Raw genomic sequence first — 24,412 nt, forward strand, 5'->3', positions numbered from 1 at the left:
CACATTCACTGACTCTCTCTGGGGTACAGTCCCACACACACTGACTCTCTCTGGGGTACAGTTCCACACACACTGACTCTCTCTGGGGTACACTTCCACATTCACTGACTCTCTCTGGGGTACAGTTCCGCACACACTGACTCTCTCTAGGGTCCAGTTCCACATTCACTGACTCTCACTGGGGTACAGTTCCACATTCACTGACTCTCACTGGGGTACAGTTCTACATTCACTGACTCTCACTGGGGTACAGTCCCACACATGCTGACTCTCACTGGGGTACAGTCCCACACGTGCTGACTCTCACTGGGGTACAGTTCCACATTCACTGACTATCTCTGGGGTACAGTCCCACACACACTGACTCTCACTGGGGTACAGTTCCACATTCACTGACTATCTCTGGGGTACAGTCCCACATTCACTAACTCTCACTGGGGTACAGTTCCACATTCACTGACTCTCTCTGGGGTACAGTCCCACACACACTGACTCTCACTGGGGTACACTTCCACATTCACTGACTCTCTCTGGGGTACAGTCCCACACACACTGACTCTCTCTGGGGTCCAGTTCCACATTCACTGACTCTCTCTGGGGTACACTTCCACATTCACTGACTCTCACTGGGGTACAGTTCCACATTCACTGACTCTCACTGGGGTACAGTCCCACACATGCTGACTCTCACTGGGGTACAGTCCCACATATGCTGACTGTCTCTGGGGTACAGTTCCACATTCACTGACTCTCACTGGGGTACAGTTCTACATTCACTGACTCTCACTGGGGTACAGTCCCACACATGCTGACTCTCACTGGGGTACAGTCCCACATTCACTGACTATCTCTGGGGTACAGTCCCACACATGCTGACTCTCACTGGGGTACACTTCCACATTCACTGACTATCTCTGGGGTACAGTTCCGCACACACTGACTCTCTCTAGGGTACAGTCCCACATTCACTGACTCTCACTGGGGTACACTTCCACATTCACTGACTATCTCTGGGGTACAGTTCCGCACACACTGACTCTCTCTAGGGTACAGTTCCACATTCACTGACTCTCTCTGGGGTACAGTTCCACATTCACTGACTCTCTCTGGGGTACAGTCCCACACATGCTGACTCTCTCTGGGGTACAGTTCCACATTCACTGACTCTCACTGGGGTGCAGTTTGACACATGCTGGCACCCTCTGGGTTATAGTTCCTTTGGCACCGATCTCCCTCAGGTACGGTTTCATAGACACTGACTCCCCTGGGGTTCAGTTCCACAGACACGTTCTTGTTGCACTGTGTTCTATTGATGAGTAACACAGCTAATGGAACTGCTCTGCTTTTATTGTAGGGTCCTTCAAGCAAACCTGCACGCCGTCAAGGAGGGTGGGCAGATGATACCCCTCGTTCATCCAAGTAAGTGGCAAATACTCAAGAATGTTAAAGAGTTTCCCTCCTCTGCTATAGATAGATTAGCTGAACACTCCAGACAATTTTGACTTCATTAGAAACCTGCTGGAATCTTACTCATGTTACAATACAGGGATAGCAAGCCAAACCTAATCAGCCTCACCATCACTGATTTCGCAATGTGAAACTCAAACATTCAGTGATCCTCAAAATTACTCAGATCTTGAACACCAAGTTTATAACTTAAACAAAAATTAACAATTTATTCTTAGGAATGTATCTTCTTAGCAGAACAAAGATAACCAGCAAGGCAATCTAATTAATATCTACAATCTAAGCTCAATCTTCTTTGATCATTAACCCCCTCAGTCACACAGACAGACACAGTGAAGGAATTTTGATTTTTAAAATGAAAGAGTTGCAACTTGCTTGTTCAGTTACAAATTCAACGATGATTACCTGGCTTCATGAAGTCCTTGATAAGAATGGATAATATTTGGATAGAAATGAATATGTTGCTTGAATTCTGAAGTAGTCAGTGTTCAAATGCAACAGGATGTGGACATATCCAGGCTTGGGCTGACAAGGGGCAAGTAACATTTACACCACACAAGTGTCAGGCTATGGCCATCATCACTAAGAGACAAGCTAAAAACCGCCTCTTGACATTCAATGGTATTGTCATCACTGAATCCCTCGTTGACCAGAAACTCAACTGGATTTACCATGTAATACAGCAGCTGTAAAAAGGCTAGAAACACTGTGTTAAGTAACTCACCTCCCCAACCCCTTCACCTCCCCACCCCACCCCCAGCCTCCAAAGGTCTGTCCACCATCTACAAGGCACAAGTCAAAGGTGTGATGGAATACTCCCCACTTGCCTGGATGGGTGCAGCTCTAACAACACTCTATAAGTTAGTTCCTGGGATCAGAAGTTGAGTAAATTGAGTCAATTTTCTCTGCAATTTAGAAAAAAGAGAGATCTCATTGAGTTCAACAGAACTCTGAGGGATCTTGATACATTCCATACCAACAGATTGTTTCTCCCTAGCTGGAAATCTAGAACAGGATGGCACAATGTCAGGATAAGGGCCTAATCATTTTAGGTGGAGAGGAAGTGAAATAACTTCACTTAAAAGGTGTATACTTGGAATTCTCTAACCCAGGATGTTCATGATATTCAAGACTGAGATTAATAGATTTTGATCTCTCATGGAATCAAGAGATATGAGGAAAGGACTGTTGAATGCTGGAACAGGTTTAAGTGGCCCTATCCTCCTATTGAGGAGAAAGTGAGGTCTGCAGATGCTGGAGATCAGAGATGGAAATGTGTTGCTGGAAAAGCGCAGCAGGTCAGGCAGCATCTAGGGAACAGGAGAATCGACGTTTCGGGCATTAGCCCTTCTTCAGGAATGAGGAAAGTTGGTCCAGCAGGCTAAGATAAAAGATAGGGAGGAGGGACTTGGGGGAGGGGCGTCGGAAATGTGATAGGTGGAAAGAGGTCAAGGTGAGGGTGATAGGTCAGACTGGGGTGGGGGCGGAGAGGTCGGGAAGAAGATTGCAGGTTAGGAAGGCGGTGCTGAATTTGATGGATTTGACTGAGACAGGCTGGGGGGAGGGGAAATGAGGAAACTGGTGAAATCCGAGTTCATCCCTTGTGGTTGGAGGGTTCCTAGCCGGAAGATGAGGCGTTCTTCCTCCAATCGTCGTTTTGCTGTGGTCTGACGATGGAGGAGTCCAAAGACCTGCATATCCTTGGTGGAGTGGGAGGGGGAATTGAAATGTTGAGCAAAGGGTGGTTGGGTTGGTTGGTCCGGGTGTCCCAGAGGTGTTCTCTGAAACGCTCCTCAAGTAGGCGGCCTGTCTCCCCAATATAGAGGAGGCCACATCGGATGCAAAGGATGCAATAGATGATATGTGTGGAGGTACAGGTGAATCTGTGGCGGATATGGAAGTTTCCTTTGGGGCCTTGGAGGGAGGTGAGGGGGGAGGTGTGGGCGCAAGTCTTGCACCTCCTGCGGTTGCAGGGGAAGGTGCCGGGAGTGGAGGTTGGGTTGGTGGGGGGTGTGGATCTGACGAGGAAGTCACAGAGGGAGTGGTCTTTACGGAATGCTGATAGGGGAGGGGAGGGAAATATATCCTTGGTGGTGGGGTCCGTTTGGAGGTGGCGGAAATGGCGGCGGATGATGCGCTGTACATGGAGGTTAGTGGGGTGGTCGGTGAGGACCAGTGGGGTTCTGTCCTGGTGGCGGTTGGAGGGGCGGGGTTCAAGGGCGGAGGATCGGGAAGTGGAAGAGATGCGGTGGAGGGCATCGTCGATCACGTCGGGGGGGAAATTGCGGTCCTTGAAGAAGGAGGCCATCTGGGATGTGCGTTTTTGGAACTGGTCCTCCTGGGAGCAGATGCGGCGGAGTCGAAGGAATTGGGAGAATGGGATGGCGTTTTTACAGGGGGCAGGATGGGGGGAGCTGTAGTCCAGGTAGCTGTGGGAGTCGGTTGGTTTGTAGTAGATGTCCGTGTTGATTCGGTCGCCTGAGATAGAAATAGAAAGGTCGAGGAAGGGGAGGGAGGAATCTGAGACTGTCCAGGTGAATTTGAGGTCGGGGTGGAAGGTGTTGGTGAAGTGAATGAACTGTTCAACCTCCTCGTGGGAGCACGAGGCGGCGCCGATACAGTCATCGATGTAGCGGAGGAAAAGGTGGGGGGTGGGGCCAGTGTAGTTGCGGAAGATGGATTGTTCCACATATCCTACGAAGAGGCAGGCATAGCTGGGCCCATGCGGGTGCCCATGGCTACTCCTTTCGTTTGGAGGAAGTGGGAGGATTGGAAAGAGAAGTTGTTCAGGGTGAGGACCAGTTCAGTCAGTCGAAGGAGGGTGTCAGTGGAAGGGTACTGGTCGGTACGGCGGGAAAGAAAGAAGCGGAGTGCTTTGAGTCCTTCGTGATGGGGGGTGATCCACAAACCTGACTGCCCCGGCCGACCCATTGTCTCAGCCTGCTCCTGCCCCACCGAACTCATCTCCGCATACCTTGACACAGTCCTGTCCCCCTTAGTCCAAGAACTCCCCACCTACGTTCGGGACACCACCCATGCCCTCCACCTGCTCCATGATTTTCGCTTCCCCGGTCCCCAACGCCTTATTTTCACCATGGACATCCAGTCCCTGTACACCTCCAGCCCCCATCACGAAGGACTCAAAGCCCTCCGCTTCTTCCTTTCCCGCCGTACCGACCAGTACCCTTCCACTGACACCCTCCTTCGACTGACTGAACTGGTCCTCACCCTGAACAACTTCTCTTTCCAATCCTCCCACTTCCTCCAAACGAAAGGAGTAGCCATGGGCACCCGCATGGGCCCCAGCTATGCCTGCCTCTTCGTAGGATATGTGGAACAATCCATCTTCCGCAACTACACTGGCCCCACCCCCCACCTTTTCCTCCGCTACATCGATACAGGGTTAATGGTAGGGTTCTTAGTCAGGTGGAGGAACAGAGGGATCTTGGGGTCTATGTACATAGATCTTTGAAGGTTGCCACTCAGGTGGATAGAGTTTGTAAGAAGGCCTATGGAGTATTATCGTTCATTAGCAGAGGGATTGAATTCAAGAGTCGTGAAGTGATGTTGCAGCTGTACAGGACTTTGGTTAGGCCACAGTTGGAGTACTGTGTGCAGTTCTGGTCGCCTCACTTTAGGAAAGATGTGGAAGCTTTGGAGAGGGTGCAGAGAAGATTTACCAGGATGTTGCCTGGAATGGAGAGGAAGTCGTACGAGGATAGGTTGAGAGTTCTCGGCCTTTTCTCGTTGGAACGGCGAAGGATGAGGGGTGACTTGATAGAGGTTTATAAGATGATCAGAGGAATAGATAGAGTAGACAGTCAGAAACTTTTTCCCCGGGTACAACAGAGTGTTACAAGGGGACATAAATTTAAGGTGAAGGGTGGAAGGTATAGGGGAGATGTCAGGGGTGGGTTCTTTACCCAGAGAGTGGTGGGGGCATGGAATGCGCTGCCCGAGGGAGTGGTAGAGTCGGAATCATTGGCGACCTTTAAGCGGCATTTGGATAGGTACATGGATGGGTACTTAATCTAGGTTAGAAGTTCGGCACAACATCGTGGGCCGAAGGGCCTGTTCTGTGCTGTATTGTTCTATGTTCTATGTTCTATCGATGACTGTATCGGCGGCGCCTCGTGCTCCCACGAGGAGGTTGAACAGTTCATCCACTTCACCAACACCTTCCACCCCAACCTCAAATTCACCTGGACAGTCTCAGATTCCTCCCTCCCCTTCCTCGACCTTTCTATTTCTATCTCAGGCGACCGAATCAACACGGACATCTACTAAAAACCAACCGACTCCCACAGCTACCTGGACTACAGCTCCCCCCATCCTGCCCCCTGTAAAAACGCCATCCCATTCTCCCAATTCCTTCGACTCCGCCGCATCTGCTCCCAGGAGGACCAGTTCCAAAAACGCACATCCCAGATGGCCTCCTTCTTCAAGGACCGCAATTTCCCCCCCGACGTGATCGACGATGCCCTCCACCGCATCTCTTCCACTTCCCGATCCTCCGCCCTTGAACCCCGCCCCTCCAACCGCCACCAGGACAGAACCCCACTGGTCCTCACCGACCACCCCACTAACCTCCATGTACAGCGCATCATCCGCCGCCATTTCCGCCACCTCCAAACGGACCCCACCACCAAGGATATATTTCCCTCCCCTCCCCTATCAGCATTCCGTAAAGACCACTCCCTCTGTGACTCCCTCGTCAGATCCACACCCCCCACCAACCCAACCTCCACTCCCGGCACCTTCCCCTGCAACCGCAGGAGGTGCAAGACTTGCGCCCACACCTCCCCCCTCACCTCCCTCCAAGGCCCCAAAGGAAACTTCCATATCCGCCACAGATTCACCTGTACCTCCACACATATCATCTATTGCATCCTTTGCATCCGATGTGGCCTCCTCTATATTGGGGAGACAGGCCGCCTACTTGAGGAGCGTTTCAGAGAACACCTCTGGGACACCCGGACCAACCAACCCAACCACCCTTTGCTCAACATTTCAATTCCCCCTCCCACTCCACCAAGGATATGCAGGTCTTTGGACTCCTCCATCGTCAGACCACAGCAAAACGACGATTGGAGGAAGAACGCCTCATCTTCCGGCTAGGAACCCTCCAACCACAAGGGATGAACTCGGATTTCACCAGTTTCCTCATTTCCCCTCCCCCCAGCCTGTCTCAGTCAAATCCATCAAATTCAGCACCGCCTTCCTAACCTGCAATCTTCTTCCCGACCTCTCCGCCCCCACCCCAGTCTGACCTATCACCCTCACCTTGACCTCTTTCCACATATCACATTTCCGACGCCCCTCCCCCAAGTCCCTCCTCCCTATCTTTTATCTTAGCCTGCTGGACCAACTTTCCTCATTCCTGAAGAAGGGCTAATGCCCGAAACGTCGATTCTCCTGCTCCTTGGATGCTGCCTGACCTGCTGCGCTTTTCCAGCAACACATTTCCATCCCTATCCTCCTATTGCTTACTCTTTGTTGTCTTATGTAGGGTGCTGATATTGGTAAAGCACTGAGCCCGGCACAGAGGTGCTTCAAGTGGCATTAGCCCTGCTCCCCTTGGAGTAGAGGGTAGGCATTGATTTCAGCCAGAGTTTCTGCTTGCTCTGTGTATGACGGCTTTATTGAGGATTTTGAAATGTGGCCCTGTTGACAGGATATAGGTTTATTAGGGAATACTGTGCTGCATTCTTGATCTCCAACACAAGTTTCAGGTCTGGGAAACACCGGCGGGATCTCGCTGACTCTGTTAAATCAGGTCAGTGAGACACAGCCATCTGCACATAGGTGCCAACACTCACATACCATTGGCTCCTCTAGGAACCAATAGCTGATCGCTTCTACTGACCACATCACCAGAACCTCCATTGTCCTATATTTCTCCTGTATTTTATAGGTTTAATTTGTTGCATAAATATATACCTGATGTTATCATGCTTTGAGAATCCTGCTAACTTCTGACAAGGTTCAGTGGTGAGGTTTCTTATTGTCCTTTGTAACTGGTGACTGTGATTGTTTAAAACATACAAATGACCATCATTTCTTTCAGCATTCACACCTGCTCCTGTATGGACACTGCAGCCAGTTAATCTTTAGTCTGTGAATGTATATAATCGACGTTATAGAATCATAGACTCATAGAGTCATAGAGATGTACAGCACAGAAACAGACCCTTCGGTCCAACCCGTCCATGCCGACCAGATATCCCAACCCGATCTAGTCCCACCTGCCAGCATCCAGTCCATATCCCTCCAAACCCTTCCTATTCATATACCCATCCAAATGCCTTTTAAATGTTGTAATTGTACCAGCCTCCACCACTTCCTCTGGCAGCTCATTCCATATGCAAACCACCCTCTGCATGAAAAAGTTGCCCCTTAGGTCTCTTTTATATCTTTCCCTTCTCACCCTAAACCTATGCCCTCTGGTTCTGAACTCCCCCACCCCAGGGAAAAGACTTTGTCTATTTATCCTATCTATGCCCCTTATGATTTTATAAACCTCTACAAGGTCACCCCTCATCCTCCAACGCTCCAGGGAAAACAGCCCCAGCCTGTTCAGCCTCTCCCTGTCGCTCAAATCCTCCAACCCTGGCAACATCCTTGTAAATCTTTTCTGAAACCTTTCAAGTTTCACAACATCTTTCCGATAGGAAGGAGACCAGAATTGCATGCAATATTCCAACAGTGGCCTAACCAATGTCCTGTACAGCTGCAACATGACCTCCCAACTCCTGTACTCAATGAAAGCAAATTACTGCAGATGCTGGAATCTGAAACCCAAAGATAAAATGCTGGAAAATCTCAGCAGGTCTGGCAGCATCTGTAAGGAGAGAAAAGAGCTGACGTTTCGAGTCTAACTGACTCTTTGTCAAAGCTTAAAAAAAGGAAGAAATAGGGAAGTATTTATACGAGGCTGAGGGAAGGTCTCGGACCTTCCCATGGCTTGCCACTTCACCACCCAATCCTGCTCCCATGCCCACATGTCTGTCCTTGGCCGGCTGCAATGTTCCAGTGAGGCTCAACGCAAACTGGAGAGACAGCATCTCAACTTCCGACTAGGCACGTTACAGCCCGCCGGTCTCAACACTGAATTCAACAACTTCAGATGATTATCCCATCTCGACCCCTCTGTTTTCATCCTGCTCCGTAATTTTATTTCATTCATTTTATTTATTTTTAAAAAAAATTTTTCACTGTTCTGTACCTCTTATTTCTCGATTGTCTCTCCTCTCGCTCCCCACTCTCTCATCACCTTTTTCCTCTCCTCTTTCCCCTTTGCTACCCTTCTCCCCGGTTTTCCATTTTGCCTCTGCTTCATCCCTCCCCCCCATCCCCCACATATTTTGTCACGTATCACTGGCTTCAGCCTTGGTCATTCACAGCTCCTAATCTCCCTATAATCTCTCTATGCACTGTCATTATCACCTCTTTATTGCTACCTTTGCTTCTGGAGCCATGACTCACCTTCTCTCAGCCTCGTATAAATACCTCCCTATTTCTCCCTTTTTTAAGCTTTGACAAAGGGTCAGTTAGACTCGAAACATCAGCTCTTTTCTCTTCTTACAGATGCTGCCAGATCTGCTGAGATTTTCCAGCATTTTCTCTTTTGGTTCCTGTACTCAATACTCTGACCAATAAAGGAAAGAACACTCAAAGCCTTCTTCACTACCCTATCTACCTACGACTACACTTTCAAGGAGCTATGAACCTGCACTCCAAGGTCTCTTTGTTCAGCAACACTCCTTAGGACCTTCCTATTAAGTGTATAAATCCTGCTAAGATTTGCTTTCCCAAAATGCAGCACTTTGCATTTATCTGAATTAAACTCCATCTGCCTTTGGCCCATCTGGTCAAGAGCCTGTTGTAATCTGATTAAACCTTCTTCACTGTCCACTGCACCTCCAAGTTTGGTGTCATCTGCAAACTTACTAACTATACCTCTTAAGCTCACAAATCTTTTATAGAGTGATGAAAAATAGTGGACCAGACACCAATCCTTGTGGCACTCCACTGGTCACAGGCCTCCAGTCTGGAAAACAACCCTCCACCACCACCCTCTGTCTTCTACCTTTGAGCCAGTTCTGTATCCAAATGGCCAGTTCTCCCTGTATTCCATGAGATCTAACCTTGCTAATCAATCTCCCATGGGGAACCTTGTCAAAGGCCTTACTGAAGTCCATATAGATCACATCTACTGCTCTGCCCTCATCAATCTTCTTTGTTACTTCTTCAAAACACAAAAGACGAGAATCGCCAGTCAATCTGACACATCTATACCTAAATAGGCAGCACCACCAGCACTGTTGGACAGTTTATTGCTCAAGGGCCAGTGAGTGCACAGTCAGCTTCAGTCTTTGTTTCCTCTAGGTGAGCGTTCTTCTGATATTTGACCATAAGATCATAAGATGTAGGAGTGGATGAAGGCCATTTAGCCCATCAAGTCTGGTCCTCATCCAATGAGATAATGGCTGATCTGATAATCCTTAACTCCACTTTTCTGCCTTTTCCCCATTGTGACAAGGTTGTCATTTGTAGAAGTTATTTTGTCCTGGTTTATTTTAGGAGTGAGATTGAACGAGAGGGTCTGAGCTAGGTAGTGACTACCACTTGAATAAACAGCTTGGGAGGCCTTGGGTTTATTTTAATGAAGCCTGAATGGGTGTGGCCAGCTCTCACAGGTTAGGATTTCTGGGTTTTGATTTCTCAGTAACATCAGAAGCTATTGGGGTCTCAACAGAGTTGGAAGTTTCAGTGAATGTTTCCGGGCTGCTACTCTCTCTGACTTCTCTCTTAATGCTTTTTTCCTCCTGGATTGGAGAACTGCATGTGAGAATCTGTCTGAATTTTCCTTTTTGCCAAAGGGTGTGTTTATGGGATGTTACTGTACTGGAACAGTTGATTAGTATTAGTTACTGGATCTATTATTCCGTTAAGTTTTCCAATAGAGTTACTAAGTCCCTCTTTCTTGGGTTTTGTTGAAACTATAGTGTTTAAGTAAGTTGTATTTGGTTTAATGTTGAAAGGTCTGACCAGTCCAATCGCATCTGGACACAGAACTTCACATTTGCCTTTCAAATAAGAAAAAGTTAGCATCTTGGCTACCACCTTAAGATATTTTGAGGGGGATCTGGCCTGGTCTATAGCACCATAACTCTTGATTCCCTTACTGAATAAAAATCTGTGACAGCCCCGTTGGTAAAGAATATCACTGATTCACTACCCTCCTCATCATCACTGACTTAAATGAGCAATCCTATACCCTTTGGTCTTACACTATCCCACACGGGCAAACGACCTTTCTGCATCTATCCGGTCAAGGCATTTAAGATATTTGTATGTTTAAATTCCTCTAAACTCTAAGGAGTACAGGTCCAACCTACTCAACTTCTTCTCATAAGACCCTCTGTCCATACCTGGTATTAGCTAGTGAACCTTCTCTGGACTGCCCCTAATGCCACTATAACTTTCCTTAGTATTGTTACTACTAACAGCACTCCAGCTGTGATCTGATCCATGTCTGATATACTTTCGGCAAGGTTTCCCAATTCTTATACTCCACGGGTCCGTGCTCCACCCACTCACTGACCCCCCACGGGTCCATGCTGTACCCACTCACTGACCCCCACGGGTCCGTGCTGTACCCACTCACTGACCCCCACGGGTCCGTGCTGTACCCACTCACTGACCTCCACGGGTCCGTGCTGTACCCACTCACTGACCCCCACGGGTCCGTGCTGTACCCACTCACTGACCTCCACGGGTCCGTGTTGTACCCACTCACTGACCCCCCACGGGTCCGTGCTGTACCCACTCACTGACCCCCACGGGTCCGTGCTGTACCCACTCACTGACCCCCACGGGTCTGTGCTGTACCCACTCACTGACCCCCCACGGGTCCGTGCTCCACCCACTCACTGACCCCCCACGGGTCCATGCTCCACCCACTCACTGACCCCCACGGGTCCGTGCTGTACCCACTCACTGACCCCCACGGGTCCGTGCTGTACCCACTCACTGACCTCCACGGGTCCGTGTTGTACCCACTCACTGACCCCCCACGGGTCCGTGCTGTACCCACTCACTGACCCCCACGGGTCCGTGCTGTACCCACTCACTGACCCCCACGGGTCTGTGCTGTACCCACTCACTGACCCCCCACGGGTCCGTGCTGTACCCACTCACTGACCCCCACGGGTCTGTGCTGTACCCACTCACTGACTCCCCACGGGTCCGTGCTGTACCCACTCACTGACCCCCCACGGGTCCGTGCTGTACCCACTCACTGACACCCCACGGGGTCCGTGCTGTACCCACTCACTGACACCCCACGGGTCCGTGCTGTACCCACTCACTGACCCCCCACGGGTCCGTGCTGTACCCACTCACTGACCCCCCACGGGTCCGTGCTGTACCCACTCACTGACCCCCCACGGGTCCGTGCTGTACCCACTCACTGACACCCCACGGGGTCCGTGCTGTACCCACTCACTGACCCCCCACGGGTCCGTGCTGTACCCACTCACTGACCCCCCACGGGTCCGTGCTGTACCCACTCACTGACCCCCCACGGGTCCGTACTCCACCCACTCACTGACCCCCCACGGGTCCGTGCTGTACCCACTCACTGACCCCCCACGGGTCCGTGCTGTACCCACTCACTGACCCCCCACGGGTCCGTACTCCACCCACTCACTGACCCCCCACGGGTCCATGCTCCACCCACTCACTGACCCCCCACGGGTCCGTGCTGTACCCACTCACTGACCTCCACGGGTCCGTGCTGTACCCACTCACTGACCCCCCACGGGTCCGTGCTGTACCCACTCACTGACCCCCCACGGGTCCGTGCTGTACCCACTCACTGACACCCCACGGGGTCCGTGCTGTACCCACTCACTGACCCCCCACGGGTCCGTGCTGTACCCACTCACTGACCCCCCACGGGTCCGTGCTGTACCCACTCACTGACCCCCCACGGGTCCGTGCTGTACCCACTCACTGACACCCCACAGGTCCGTGCTGTACCCACTCACTGACACCCCACGGGGTCCGTGCTGTACCCACTCACTGACACCCCACGGGTCCGTGCTGTACCCACTCACTGACCCCCCACGGGTCCGTACTCCACCCACTCACTGACACCCCACGGGTCCGTGCTGTACCCACTCACTGACCCCCTCGTGTCCCTGCTGTAACCACTCACTGACCCCCACGGGTCCGTGCTGTACCCACTACTGACCCCCACGGGCCCGTGCTGTACCCACTACTGACCTCCACGGGTCCGTTCTGTACCCACTCACTGACCCCACACGGGTCCATGCTGTACCCACTCACTGACCTCCACGGGTCCGTGCTGTACCCACTCACTGACCTCCACGGGCCCGTGCTGAACCGAATCACTGACCTCCACGGGTCCGTTCTGTACCCACTCACTGACCTCCACGGGCCCGTGCTGAACCCAATCACTGACCCCCACGGGTCCATGCTCCACCCACTCACTGACCCCCACAGGTCTGTGATGTACCCACTCACTGACTCCACGGGTCCGTGCTGCACCCACTCACTGACCCCCCACGGGTCCGTGCTGTACCCACTCACTGACTCCACGGGTCCGTGCTGCACCCACTCACTGACCCCCCACGGGTCCGTGCTCCACCCACTCACTGACCCCCATGGGTCCGTGCTCCACCCACTCACTGACCCCCACGGGTCCGTGCTGCACCCACTCACTGACCCCCCACGGGTCCGTGCTCCACCCACTCACTGACCCCCATGGGTCCGTGCTCCACCCACTCACTGACCCCCACGGGTCCGTGCTGCACCCACTCACTGACCCCCCACGGGTCCGTGCTCCACCCACTCACTGACCCCCATGGGTCCGTGCTCCACCCACTCACTGACCCCCACGGGTCCGTGCTCCACCCACTCACTGACCCCCACGGGTCCATGCTGTACCCACTCACTGACCCCCACGGGTCCGTGCTGTACCCACTCACTGACCCCCACGGGTCCGTGCTCCACCCACTCACTGACCCCCATGGGTCCGTGCTCCACCCACTCACTGACCCCCATGGGTCCGTGCTCCACCCACTCACTGACCCCCACGGGTCCATGCTGTACCCACTCACTGACCCCCACGGGTCCGTGCTCCACCCACTCACTGACCCCCACGGGTCCGTGCTGTACCCACGCACTGACCCCCACGGGTCCATGCTGTACCCACTCACTGACCCCCTCGTGTCCCTGCTGTACCCACTCACTGACCCCCACGGGTCCGTGCTGTACCCACTCACTGACCCCCACGGGTCCGTTCTGTACCCACTCACTGACCCCCACGGGTCCATGCTGTACCCACGCACTGACCCCCCACGGGTCCGTGCTGTACCCACTACTGACCTCCACGGGTCCGTTCTGTACCCACTCACTGACCCCCACGGGTCCATGCTGTACCCACGCACTGACCCCCCACGGGTCCGTGCTGTACCCACTCACTGACCCCCCACGGGTCCGTGCTGTACCCACTCACTGACCTCCACGGGTCCGTGCTGTACCCACTCACTGACCCCCACGGGTCCGTGCTGTACCCACTCACTGACCCCCACGGGCCCGTGTTGTACCCTCTCACTGACCCCCCACGGGTCCGTGCTGTACCCACTCACTGACCCCCCACGGGTCCGTGCTGTACCCACTCACTGACCCCCCACGGGGTCCGTGCTGTACCCACTCACTGACCCCCACGGGCCCGTGTTGTACCCACTCACTGACCCCCCACGGGTCCGTGCTGTACCCACTCACCGACCCCCCACGGGGTCCGTGCTGTACCCACTCACTGACCCCCCACGGGTCCGTGCTGTACCCACTCACCGACCCCCCACGGGGTCCGTGCTGTACCCACTCACTGACCCCCCCACGGGTCCGTGCTGTACTCACTCACTGACCCCCCACGGGTCCGTGCTGTACCCACTCACCGACCCCCCACGGGGTCCGTGCTGTACTCACTCACTGACCCCCCACGGGTCCGTGTTTTACCCACTCACTGACCCCCCACGGGTCCGTGCTGTACTCACTCACTGACCCCCCACGGGGTCCGTGCTGTACTCACTCACTGACACCCCACGGGTCCGCGCTGTACCCATTCACTGACACCCCACGGGTCCGCGCTGTACCCACTCACTGACACCCCACGGGTCCGCGCTGTACCCACTCACTGTTGCCTTCGCTGTGTTTAAGTATTCAACAGGAGAAAATTAAAATTCCAATGGAAAATAAAGGGTTAATCTGTGGCTCAGCGTTGAGCACTGCTGCCCACAACGCCAGGGATTCGGGTTCGATTCCAGCCTTGGGTCACTGTCTGTGTGGTGTTTGCACATTCTCCTCGTGTCTGTGGGGGTTTTATCTGGTTTCCTCCCACAGTCCAAAGGTGTGCAGGGTTTGGTGAATCGGCCAGGCTAACTTGCTGATGATGTTCGGGCATGTATCGGTTAGGTGCATTGGTTGCAGTAAATGTGGAGTATGAGGTAGGGTAATGGTTTGGGTCAGTGTGGACTTGTTGGGCCGAAGGGCCTGTTTGCACACTGTAGGGGGATTCTTTGATTCTGATTTAGAAAAGCAAAGTGGGTGGAGCAGGCAAGCCCTGTGCTCTGAAGCACTCCTCCCCTGCCAGCTTTCCAGAAGCTTCTCAAGTCCTGGATTGTTTCAAGGCCATGGAATGGCTGTTTAGTTTGCCAGGGCACACCGGGCTATGGGCCAGGTGCTGGAGTATGGGATTAGAATAATTATATGGCTGCTTTTGACTGGCACAGTGGGCTGTGCTAAATTCCTGTACAATTATGACTACTTGTTCACTTGTAGGGATGGTATTGCAGGATTTTTGGGAAAGGGCAGAACATTGGAATGAATTTGATATTGCTTTCAAAGGGGCAGTGCAAACTGAATAGATAGACTAGCTCCTTCCTGGACTGTAAGGGTGAGAGTGATTGCTTGTTTTGGATTGTTTCTCTGCTGCAGTGTGAGAATGGAAAGGGAATTGGTTTCCTTTCAAACTGCCATACAATCAGTCCGTCTCATACAGCAGAGGGCAGCATTGGCTTAATGCTGGCACATTCTGGAGTCTGAGCTGATAGTCAGTATGCAGCCGTCTCCGGTCAGTTACACTCACCAGGAGCTTTTTACAGAATAGGAACTGTATAATTGTTGGAAGGAATGGCTCACCATGTCATGTATTCATCAAGATACAATTAACTGTGCTCACTGGCTGATCCCACTCTCACCTTGCAGCTGCATATTCCCTGGCATTGTTTTGCATCTCTCCATCTGTCTCTCTCTCTCATTTTTTCAATTTTGTAATTTGACTAGATTAGATTCCCTACAGTGTGGAAACAGGCCCTTCGGCCCAACAAATCCACACCAACCCTCCAAAGAGTAACCCACCCCCTCTGACTAATGCACCTAACAACTATGAGAAAGTGAGGACTGCAGATGCTGGAGATCAGAGCTGAAAATGTGATGTTTGAAAAGCGCAGCAGGTCAGGCAGCATCCAAGGAGCAGGAGAATCGACGTTTCGGGCAAAAGCCCTTCTTCAGGAAACGTCGATTCTCCTGCTCCTTGGATGCTGCCTGACCTGCTGTGCTTTACCTAACAACTATGGTCAATTTAGCATGGTCAGTTCACCTGACCCCCCCTGCACGTCCTTGGACTGTGGGAAGAAACTGGAGCACCCAGAGGAAACCCATGCAGACATGGGGAGAATGTGCAAACTCCACACAGACAGTCGCCCGAGGCTGGAATCGAACCTGGGACCCTGGTGCTGTGAGGCAGCAGTGCTAACCCCTGAGCAACTGTGATCTATTTTTCTTCTTTTGCTGCTACTTTCTCTCTCCCTTTCACTGTCTGTTTCTCCCTCAAATCTCACTCTCAGTTGTCACTCTCTGTCTATGTCTGTCTGTCTGTCTCTCTCTTTTTATATATGTATATAGATAGTGTGTATCCTTGTCTCTGTGGCTTTTTATGTCTGTCTGTCTCTCCCTGTCTTTCCTCTCTCTTTCTTTATGTGTGTCTCTCTTTCTCCCATCTCATTCTCCGTCTCTTCTTTATCTATCCCTACTTCTCTCTCTCTCTGACAGTTTGTCCGTTATCCTTTTCCCTGTCTGTCTCTCTCACTCTGTCCCTGTATCTTTGTGTTTCTAATTCTTCTCTTTCCTCTCTCTTCCTGTCTTTCCCTCTCTCTCCTGCTGTCCTACTGCCTTTCTATCCCTGCTTCTATTTCTCTGTCTCTCTCTCTATATGTGTCCATCTGTCTGCTTCTCTCTATTTGTTTCTGTTTCGCCCTTTCTCACTCATTCTACCTGATATCTGCTCTCCCTTTCTCATTGACATGCTCTCAATCTCCCCATTTCACAATGTCTCTGAAACCTCTCTCTTTTTCTCCTTCTTCCTGTCCATCACTCACTCTCTTATTTTTTCTCTTTCTGTCTCTCTGTCTCCCTAGTCTCTCTCTTCCTCTGTATCTCTCCCTTACTCATTTTCTCTCTCTACCCCTTCATCTATCTCTGACACTCTCTCTCCCTGTATATCACTCTCTCTTGCCCTTACTGTCTCAGTCTCTTCCCAAATCAGTTTCTGTCTCACTTTCCCTCCGTGTCTCCTTTTCTCGCTCTCCCAATTAAACACTTTCCCACATCTGTCTTTCATGCTGTGTCTGACAATCTCTTGTTTACTCACTCTACCATCTCTCTCTCACTCACTCACTCTCTCTCTCTCTCTCTCCAACCCTGCCTCTATCTCTCCTGCTATCCCATCTGTCTTGTCTGTCATGTCTCTGAATCAGTCTCTCCCACTTGTCGAGCTCTTTCTGTCAAACCATCCCTGTCCCCCTTTCTCTTTGTCTCTTTTGCAGTATTTTTCCTCAGCCCTGACTCTCCGACAGTGCGACACTCCCTCAGCACTGACCCTCCGACAGTGCGGCACTCCCTCAGCACTGACCCTCTGACAGTGCGGCACTCCCTCAGCACTGACCCTCCGACAGTGCGGCACTACCTCAGCACTGACCCTCCGACAGTGCGGCACTCGCTCAGCACTGACCCTCCGACAGTGCAGCACTCCTCAGCACTGACCCTCCGACAGTGCGGCACTCCCTCAGCACTGATCCTCAGACAGTGCGGCACTCCATCAGCACTGACCCTCAGACAGTGCGGCACTCCCTCAGCACTGACCCTCCGTCAGTGCGGCACTCGCTCAGTCCTGACCCTCCGACAGTGCGGCACTCCCTCAGCACTGACCATCCGACAGTGCGGCGCTCACTCAGCACTGACCCTCCGACAGTGCGGGACTCCCTCAACGCTAGTGCGACGCTCCCTCAGTACTGACCCTCCGACAGTGCGGCACTCCCTCAACGCTGACCCTTCGACAATGCGGCACTCCCTCAGCACTGACCCTCCAACAGTGCTGCACTCCCACAGCACTGACCCTCCTACAGTGTGGCGCTCCCTCATCACTGAACCTCCGACAGTGCGGCACTCCCTCAGCACCTACCCTCCGACAGTGTGGCACTCCCTCAGTCCTGACCCTCCGACAGTGCGGCACTCCCTCAGTCCTGACCCTCCAACGGTGTGGCACTCCCTCAGCACCTACCCTCCGACAGTGTGGCACTCCCTCAGTCCTGACCCTCCGACAGTGCGGCACTCCCTCAGCACCTACCCTCCGACAGTGTGGCACTCCCTCAGTCCTGACCCTCCGACAGTGCGGCACTCCCTCAGCACTGACCCTCTAACAGTGCTGCACTCCCTCAGCACTGACCCTCCGACAGTGCGGCACTCCCTCAGCACTGACCCTCCGACAGTGTGGCACTCCCTCAGCACTGACCCTCCGACAGTGCAACACTCCCTCAGTACTGACCCTCCGACAGTGCGGCACTCCCTCAGTACTAACCCTCCGACAGTGCAGCACTCCCTCAGCACTGACCCGCTGCCAGTGCGGCTCTCCCTCAGCACTGACCCTCCGACAGTGCGGCACTCCCTCAGTCCTGACCCATCGACAGTGAGGCATTCCCTCAGCACTGACACTCTGACAGTGCGGCACTCCCTCAGTCCTGACTCTGCGACAGTGCAGCACACCATCAGCACTGACCCTCCGACAGTGTGGCACTCCCTCAGCACTGACCCGCTGCCAGTGCGGCTCTCCCTCAGCACTGACCCTCCGACAGTGCGGCTCTCCCTCAGCATTGACCCTCCCACATTGCAGCACCCCCTCAGTACTGACCCTCCGACAGTGCAGTCCTCCCTCAGCACTGACCCTCCGACAGTGCGGCTCTCCCTCAGTCCTGACCCTTCGACAGTGAGGCATTCCCTCAGCACTGACACTCTGACAGTGCGGCACTCCCTCAGTCCTGACTCTGCGACAGTGCAGCACACCATCAGCACTGACCCTCCGACAGTGTGGCACTCCCTCAGCACTGACCCGCTGCCAGTGCGGCTCTCCCTCAGCACTGACCCTCCGACAGTGCGGCACTCCCTCAGTCCTGACCCATCGACAGTGCGGCACTCCCTCAGTCCTGACTCTGCGACAGTGCAGCACACCATCAGCAGTGACCCTCCGACAGTGCGGCACTCCCTCAGCATTGACCGTCCCACAGTGCAGCACTCCCTCAGCACTGACCCTCCGACAGTGCTGCACTCCCTCAGTACTGACCCTCCGACAGTGCGGTGCTCCCTCAGCACAGACCCTACGACAGTGTGGCGCTCCCTCAGCACTGACCCTGCGACAGTGCGGCACTCCCTCAGCACTGACCCTCCGACAGTGCGGCACTCCCTCAGTACTGACCCTCCGACAGTGCAGTGCTCCGTCAGCACAGACACTACGACAGTGCGGTGCTCCCTTAGCACAGACACTACGACAGTGCAGCACTCCCGCAGCACTGACCCTCCGACAGTGCGGCACTCCCTCAGCACTGACCCTCCGACAGTGCGGTGCTCCCTCAGCACAGACACTACGACAGTGCGGTGCTCCCTCAGCACAGACACTACGACAGTCCGGCGCTCCCTCAGCACTGACCGTCCGACAGTGCAGCACTCCCTCAGTCCTGACCCTCCGACAGTGCAGCACTCCCTCAGTCCTGACCCATCGACAGTGAGGCGTTCCCTCAGCACTGACACTCTGACAGTGCAGCACTCCCTCAGCACTGACCCTCTGACAGTGCAGCACTCCCTCAGCACTGACCCTCCGACAGTGCAGTCCACCCTCAGCACTGACCCTCCGACAGTGCGGCACTCCCTCAGTCCTGACCCTCCAACAGTGCGGCACTCCCTCAGCACTGACCCTCCGACAGTGCGGCACTCCCTCAGTACTGACCCTCCAACAGTGCGGTGCTCCCTCAGCACAGACCCTACGACAGTGTGGCGCTCCCTCAGCACTGACCCTGCGACAGTGCGGCAAACCCTCAGCACTGACCCTCTGACAGTGCAGTGCTCCCTCAGCACAGACCCTACGACAGTGCGGTGCTCCCTCAGCACAGACCCTACGACAGTGCAGTGCTCCCTCAGCACAGACACTACGACAGAGCGGCGCTCCCTCAGCACTGACCCTCCGACAGTGCGGCTTTCCCTCAGCATTGACCCTCTGACAGTGCAGCACTCCCTCAGTCCTGACCCTCCGACAATGCGCCACTCCCTCAGTACTGACCCTCCAACCGTGCAGTGCTCCCTCAGCACAGACCCTACGACAGTGCGGTGCTCCCTCAGCACAGACACTAGGACAGTGCGGTGCTCCCTCAGCACAGACACTACGACAGTGCCGCGCTCCCTCAGCACTGACCCTCCGACAGTGCGGCTCTCCCTCAGCATTGACCCTCCCACAGTGCAGCACCCCCTCAGCACTGACCCTCCGACAGTGCAGTCCTCCCTCAGCACTGACCCTCCGACAGTGCGGCTCTCCCTCAGTCCTGACCCTTCGACAGTGAGGCATTCCCTCAGCACTGACACTCTGACAGTGCGGCACTCCCTCAGTCCTGACTCTGCGACAGTGCAGCACACCATCAGCACTGACCCTCCGACAGTGTGGCACTCCCTCAGCACTGACCCGCTGCCAGTGCGGCTCTCCCTCAGCACTGACCCTCCGACAGTGCGGCACTCCCTCAGTCCTGACCCATCGACAGTGCGGCACTCCCTCAGTCCTGACCCTCCAACGGTGTGGCACTCCCTCAGCACCTACCCTCCTACAGTGTGGCGCTCCCTCATCACTGAACCTCCGACAGTGCGGCACTCCCTCAGCACCTACCCTCCGACAGTGTGGCACTCCCTCAGTCCTGACCCTCCGACAGTGCGGCACTCCCTCAGTCCTGACCCTCCAACGGTGTGGCACTCCCTCAGCACCTACCCTCCGACAGTGTGGCACTCCCTCAGTCCTGACCCTCCGACAGTGCGGCACTCCCTCAGTACTAACCCTCCGACAGTGCGGCACTCCCTCAGCACTGACCCTCTAACAGTGCTGCACTCCCTCAGCACTGACCCTCCGACAGTGCGGCACTCCCTCAGCACTGACCCTCCGACAGTGCAGCACTCCCTCAGCACTGACCCGCTGCCAGTGCGGCTCTCCCTCAGCACTGACCCTCCGACAGTGCGGCACTCCCTCAGTCCTGACCCATCGGCAGTGAGGCATTCCCTCAGCACTGACACTCTGACAGTGCGGCACTCCCTCAGTCCTGACTCTGCGACAGTGCAGCACACCATCAGCACTGACCCTCCGACAGTGTGGCACTCCCTCAGCACTGACCCGCTGCCAGTGCGGCTCTCCCTCAGCACTGACCCTCCGACAGTGCGGCTCTCCCTCAGCATTGACCCTCCCACATTGCAGCACCCCCTCAGCACTGACCCTCCGACAGTGCAGTCCTCCCTCAGCACTGACCCTCCGACAGTGCGGCTCTCCCTCAGTCCTGACCCTTCGACAGTGAGGCATTCCCTCAGCACTGACACTCTGACAGTGCGGCACTCCCTCAGTCCTGACTCTGCGACAGTGCAGCACACCATCAGCACTGACCCTCCGACAGTGTGGCACTCCCTCAGCACTGACCCGCTGCCAGTGCGGCTCTCCCTCAGCACTGACCCTCCGACAGTGCGGCACTCCCTCAGTCCTGACCCATCGACAGTGCGGCACTCCCTCAGTCCTGACTCTGCGACAGTGCAGCACACCATCAGCAGTGACCCTCCGACAGTGCGGCACTCCCTCAGCATTGACCGTCCCACAGTGCAGCACTCCCTCAGCACTGACCCTCCGATAGTGCGGCACTCCCTCAGTACTGACCCTCCGACAGTGCGGTGCTCCCTCAGCACAGACCCTACGACAGTGTGGCGCTCCCTCAGCACTGACCCTGCGACAGTGCGGCACTCCCTCAGCACTGACCCTCCGACAGTGCGGCACTCCCTCAGTACTGACCCTCCGACAGTGCAGTGCTCCCTCAGCACAGACACTACGACAGTGCAGCACTCCCGCAGCACTGACCCTCCGACAGTGCGGCACTCCCTCAGTACTAACCCTCCGACAGTGCGGCACTCCCTCAGCACTGACCCTCTAACAGTGCTGCACTCCCTCAGCACTGACCCTCCGACAGTGCAGCACTCCCTCAGCACTGACCCGCTGCCAGTGCGGCTCTCCCTCAGCACTGACCCTCCGACAGTGCGGCACTCCCTCAGTCCTGACCCATCGACAGTGAGGCATTCCCTCAGCACTGACACTCTGACAGTGCGGCACTCCCTCAGTCCTGACTCTGCGACAGTGCAGCACACCATCAGCACTGACCCTCCGACAGTGTGGCACTCCCTCAGCACTGACCCGCTGCCAGTGCGGCTCTCCCTCAGCACTGACCCTCCGACAGTGCGGCTCTCCCTCAGCATTGACCCTCCCACATTGCAGCACCCCCTCAGTACTGACCCTCCGACAGTGCAGTCCTCCCTCAGCACTGACCCTCCGACAGTGCGGCTCTCCCTCAGTCCTGACCCTTCGACAGTGAGGCATTCCCTCAGCACTGACACTCTGACAGTGCGGCACTCCCTCAGTCCTGACTCTGCGACAGTGCAGCACACCATCAGCACTGACCCTCCGACAGTGTGGCACTCCCTCAGCACTGACCCGCTGCCAGTGCGGCTCTCCCTCAGCACTGACCCTCCGACAGTGCGGCACTCCCTCAGTCCTGACCCATCGACAGTGCGGCACTCCCTCAGTCCTGACTCTGCGACAGTGCAGCACACCATCAGCAGTGACCCTCCGACAGTGCGGCACTCCCTCAGCATTGACCGTCCCACAGTGCAGCACTCCCTCAGCACTGACCCTCCGACAGTGCTGCACTCCCTCAGTACTGACCCTCCGACAGTGCGGTGCTCCCTCAGCACAGACCCTACGACAGTGTGGCGCTCCCTCAGCACTGACCCTGCGACAGTGCGGCACTCCCTCAGCACTGACCCTCCGACAGTGCGGCACTCCCTCAGTACTGACCCTCCGACAGTGCAGTGCTCCGTCAGCACAGACACTACGACAGTGCGGTGCTCCCTTAGCACAGACACTACGACAGTGCAGCACTCCCGCAGCACTGACCCTCCGACAGTGCGGCACTCCCTCAGCACTGACCCTCCGACAGTGCGGTGCTCCCTCAGCACAGACACTACGACAGTGCGGTGCTCCCTCAGCACAGACACTACGACAGTCCGGCGCTCCCTCAGCACTGACCGTCCGACAGTGCAGCACTCCCTCAGTCCTGACCCTCCGACAGTGCAGCACTCCCTCAGTCCTGACCCATCGACAGTGAGGCGTTCCCTCAGCACTGACACTCTGACAGTGCAGCACTCCCTCAGCACTGACCCTCTGACAGTGCAGCACTCCCTCAGCACTGACCCTCCGACAGTGCAGTCCACCCTCAGCACTGACCCTCCGACAGTGCGGCACTCCCTCAGTCCTGACCCTCCAACAGTGCGGCACTCCCTCAGCACTGACCCTCCGACAGTGCGGCACTCCCTCAGTACTGACCCTCCAACAGTGCGGTGCTCCCTCAGCACAGACCCTACGACAGTGTGGCGCTCCCTCAGCACTGACCCTGCGACAGTGCGGCAAACCCTCAGCACTGACCCTCTGACAGTGCAGTGCTCCCTCAGCACAGACCCTACGACAGTGCGGTGCTCCCTCAGCACAGACCCTACGACAGTGCAGTGCTCCCTCAGCACAGACACTACGACAGAGCGGCGCTCCCTCAGCACTGACCCTCCGACAGTGCGGCTTTCCCTCAGCATTGACCCTCTGACAGTGCAGCACTCCCTCAGTCCTGACCCTCCGACAATGCGCCACTCCCTCAGTACTGACCCTCCAACCGTGCAGTGCTCCCTCAGCACAGACCCTACGACAGTGCGGTGCTCCCTCAGCACAGACACTAGGACAGTGCGGTGCTCCCTCAGCACAGACACTACGACAGTGCCGCGCTCCCTCAGCACTGACCCTCCGACAGTGCGGCTCTCCCTCAGCATTGACCCTCCCACAGTGCAGCACCCCCTCAGCACTGACCCTCCGACAGTGCAGTCCTCCCTCAGCACTGACCCTCCGACAGTGCGGCTCTCCCTCAGTCCTGACCCTTCGACAGTGAGGCATTCCCTCAGCACTGACACTCTGACAGTGCGGCACTCCCTCAGTCCTGACTCTGCGACAGTGCAGCACACCATCAGCACTGACCCTCCGACAGTGTGGCACTCCCTCAGCACTGACCCGCTGCCAGTGCGGCTCTCCCTCAGCACTGACCCTCCGACAGTGCGGCACTCCCTCAGTCCTGACCCATCGACAGTGCGGCACTCCCTCAGTCCTGACCCTCCAACGGTGTGGCACTCCCTCAGCACCTACCCTCCTACAGTGTGGCGCTCCCTCATCACTGAACCTCCGACAGTGCGGCACTCCCTC

At 55.1% G+C, this 24,412-nt stretch overlaps 1 protein-coding gene across 2 annotated transcripts in view; it reads left to right on the top strand.

The window, feature by feature from the left end:
- Positions 1-24,412, top strand: part of ift43 (intraflagellar transport 43 homolog (Chlamydomonas)) — a 198,804-nt gene that overhangs the window by 50,950 nt on the left and 123,442 nt on the right. For both annotated transcript variants that reach the window (XM_087989541.1, XM_087989542.1), the window contains exon 3: positions 1,355-1,419. In XM_087989541.1, coding sequence (XP_087845667.1) covers positions 1,355-1,419 — 65 coding nt within the window. The remainder of the gene's footprint in view (positions 1-1,354; positions 1,420-24,412) is intronic.

This window comes from Chiloscyllium plagiosum, unplaced genomic scaffold, assembly GCF_037043375.1.
Source record: "Chiloscyllium plagiosum isolate Xiang-an unplaced genomic scaffold, Cpla_swu_hap1 HiC_scaffold_8, whole genome shotgun sequence".
NCBI classification, from domain to species: Eukaryota; Metazoa; Chordata; class Chondrichthyes; order Orectolobiformes; family Hemiscylliidae; genus Chiloscyllium; species Chiloscyllium plagiosum.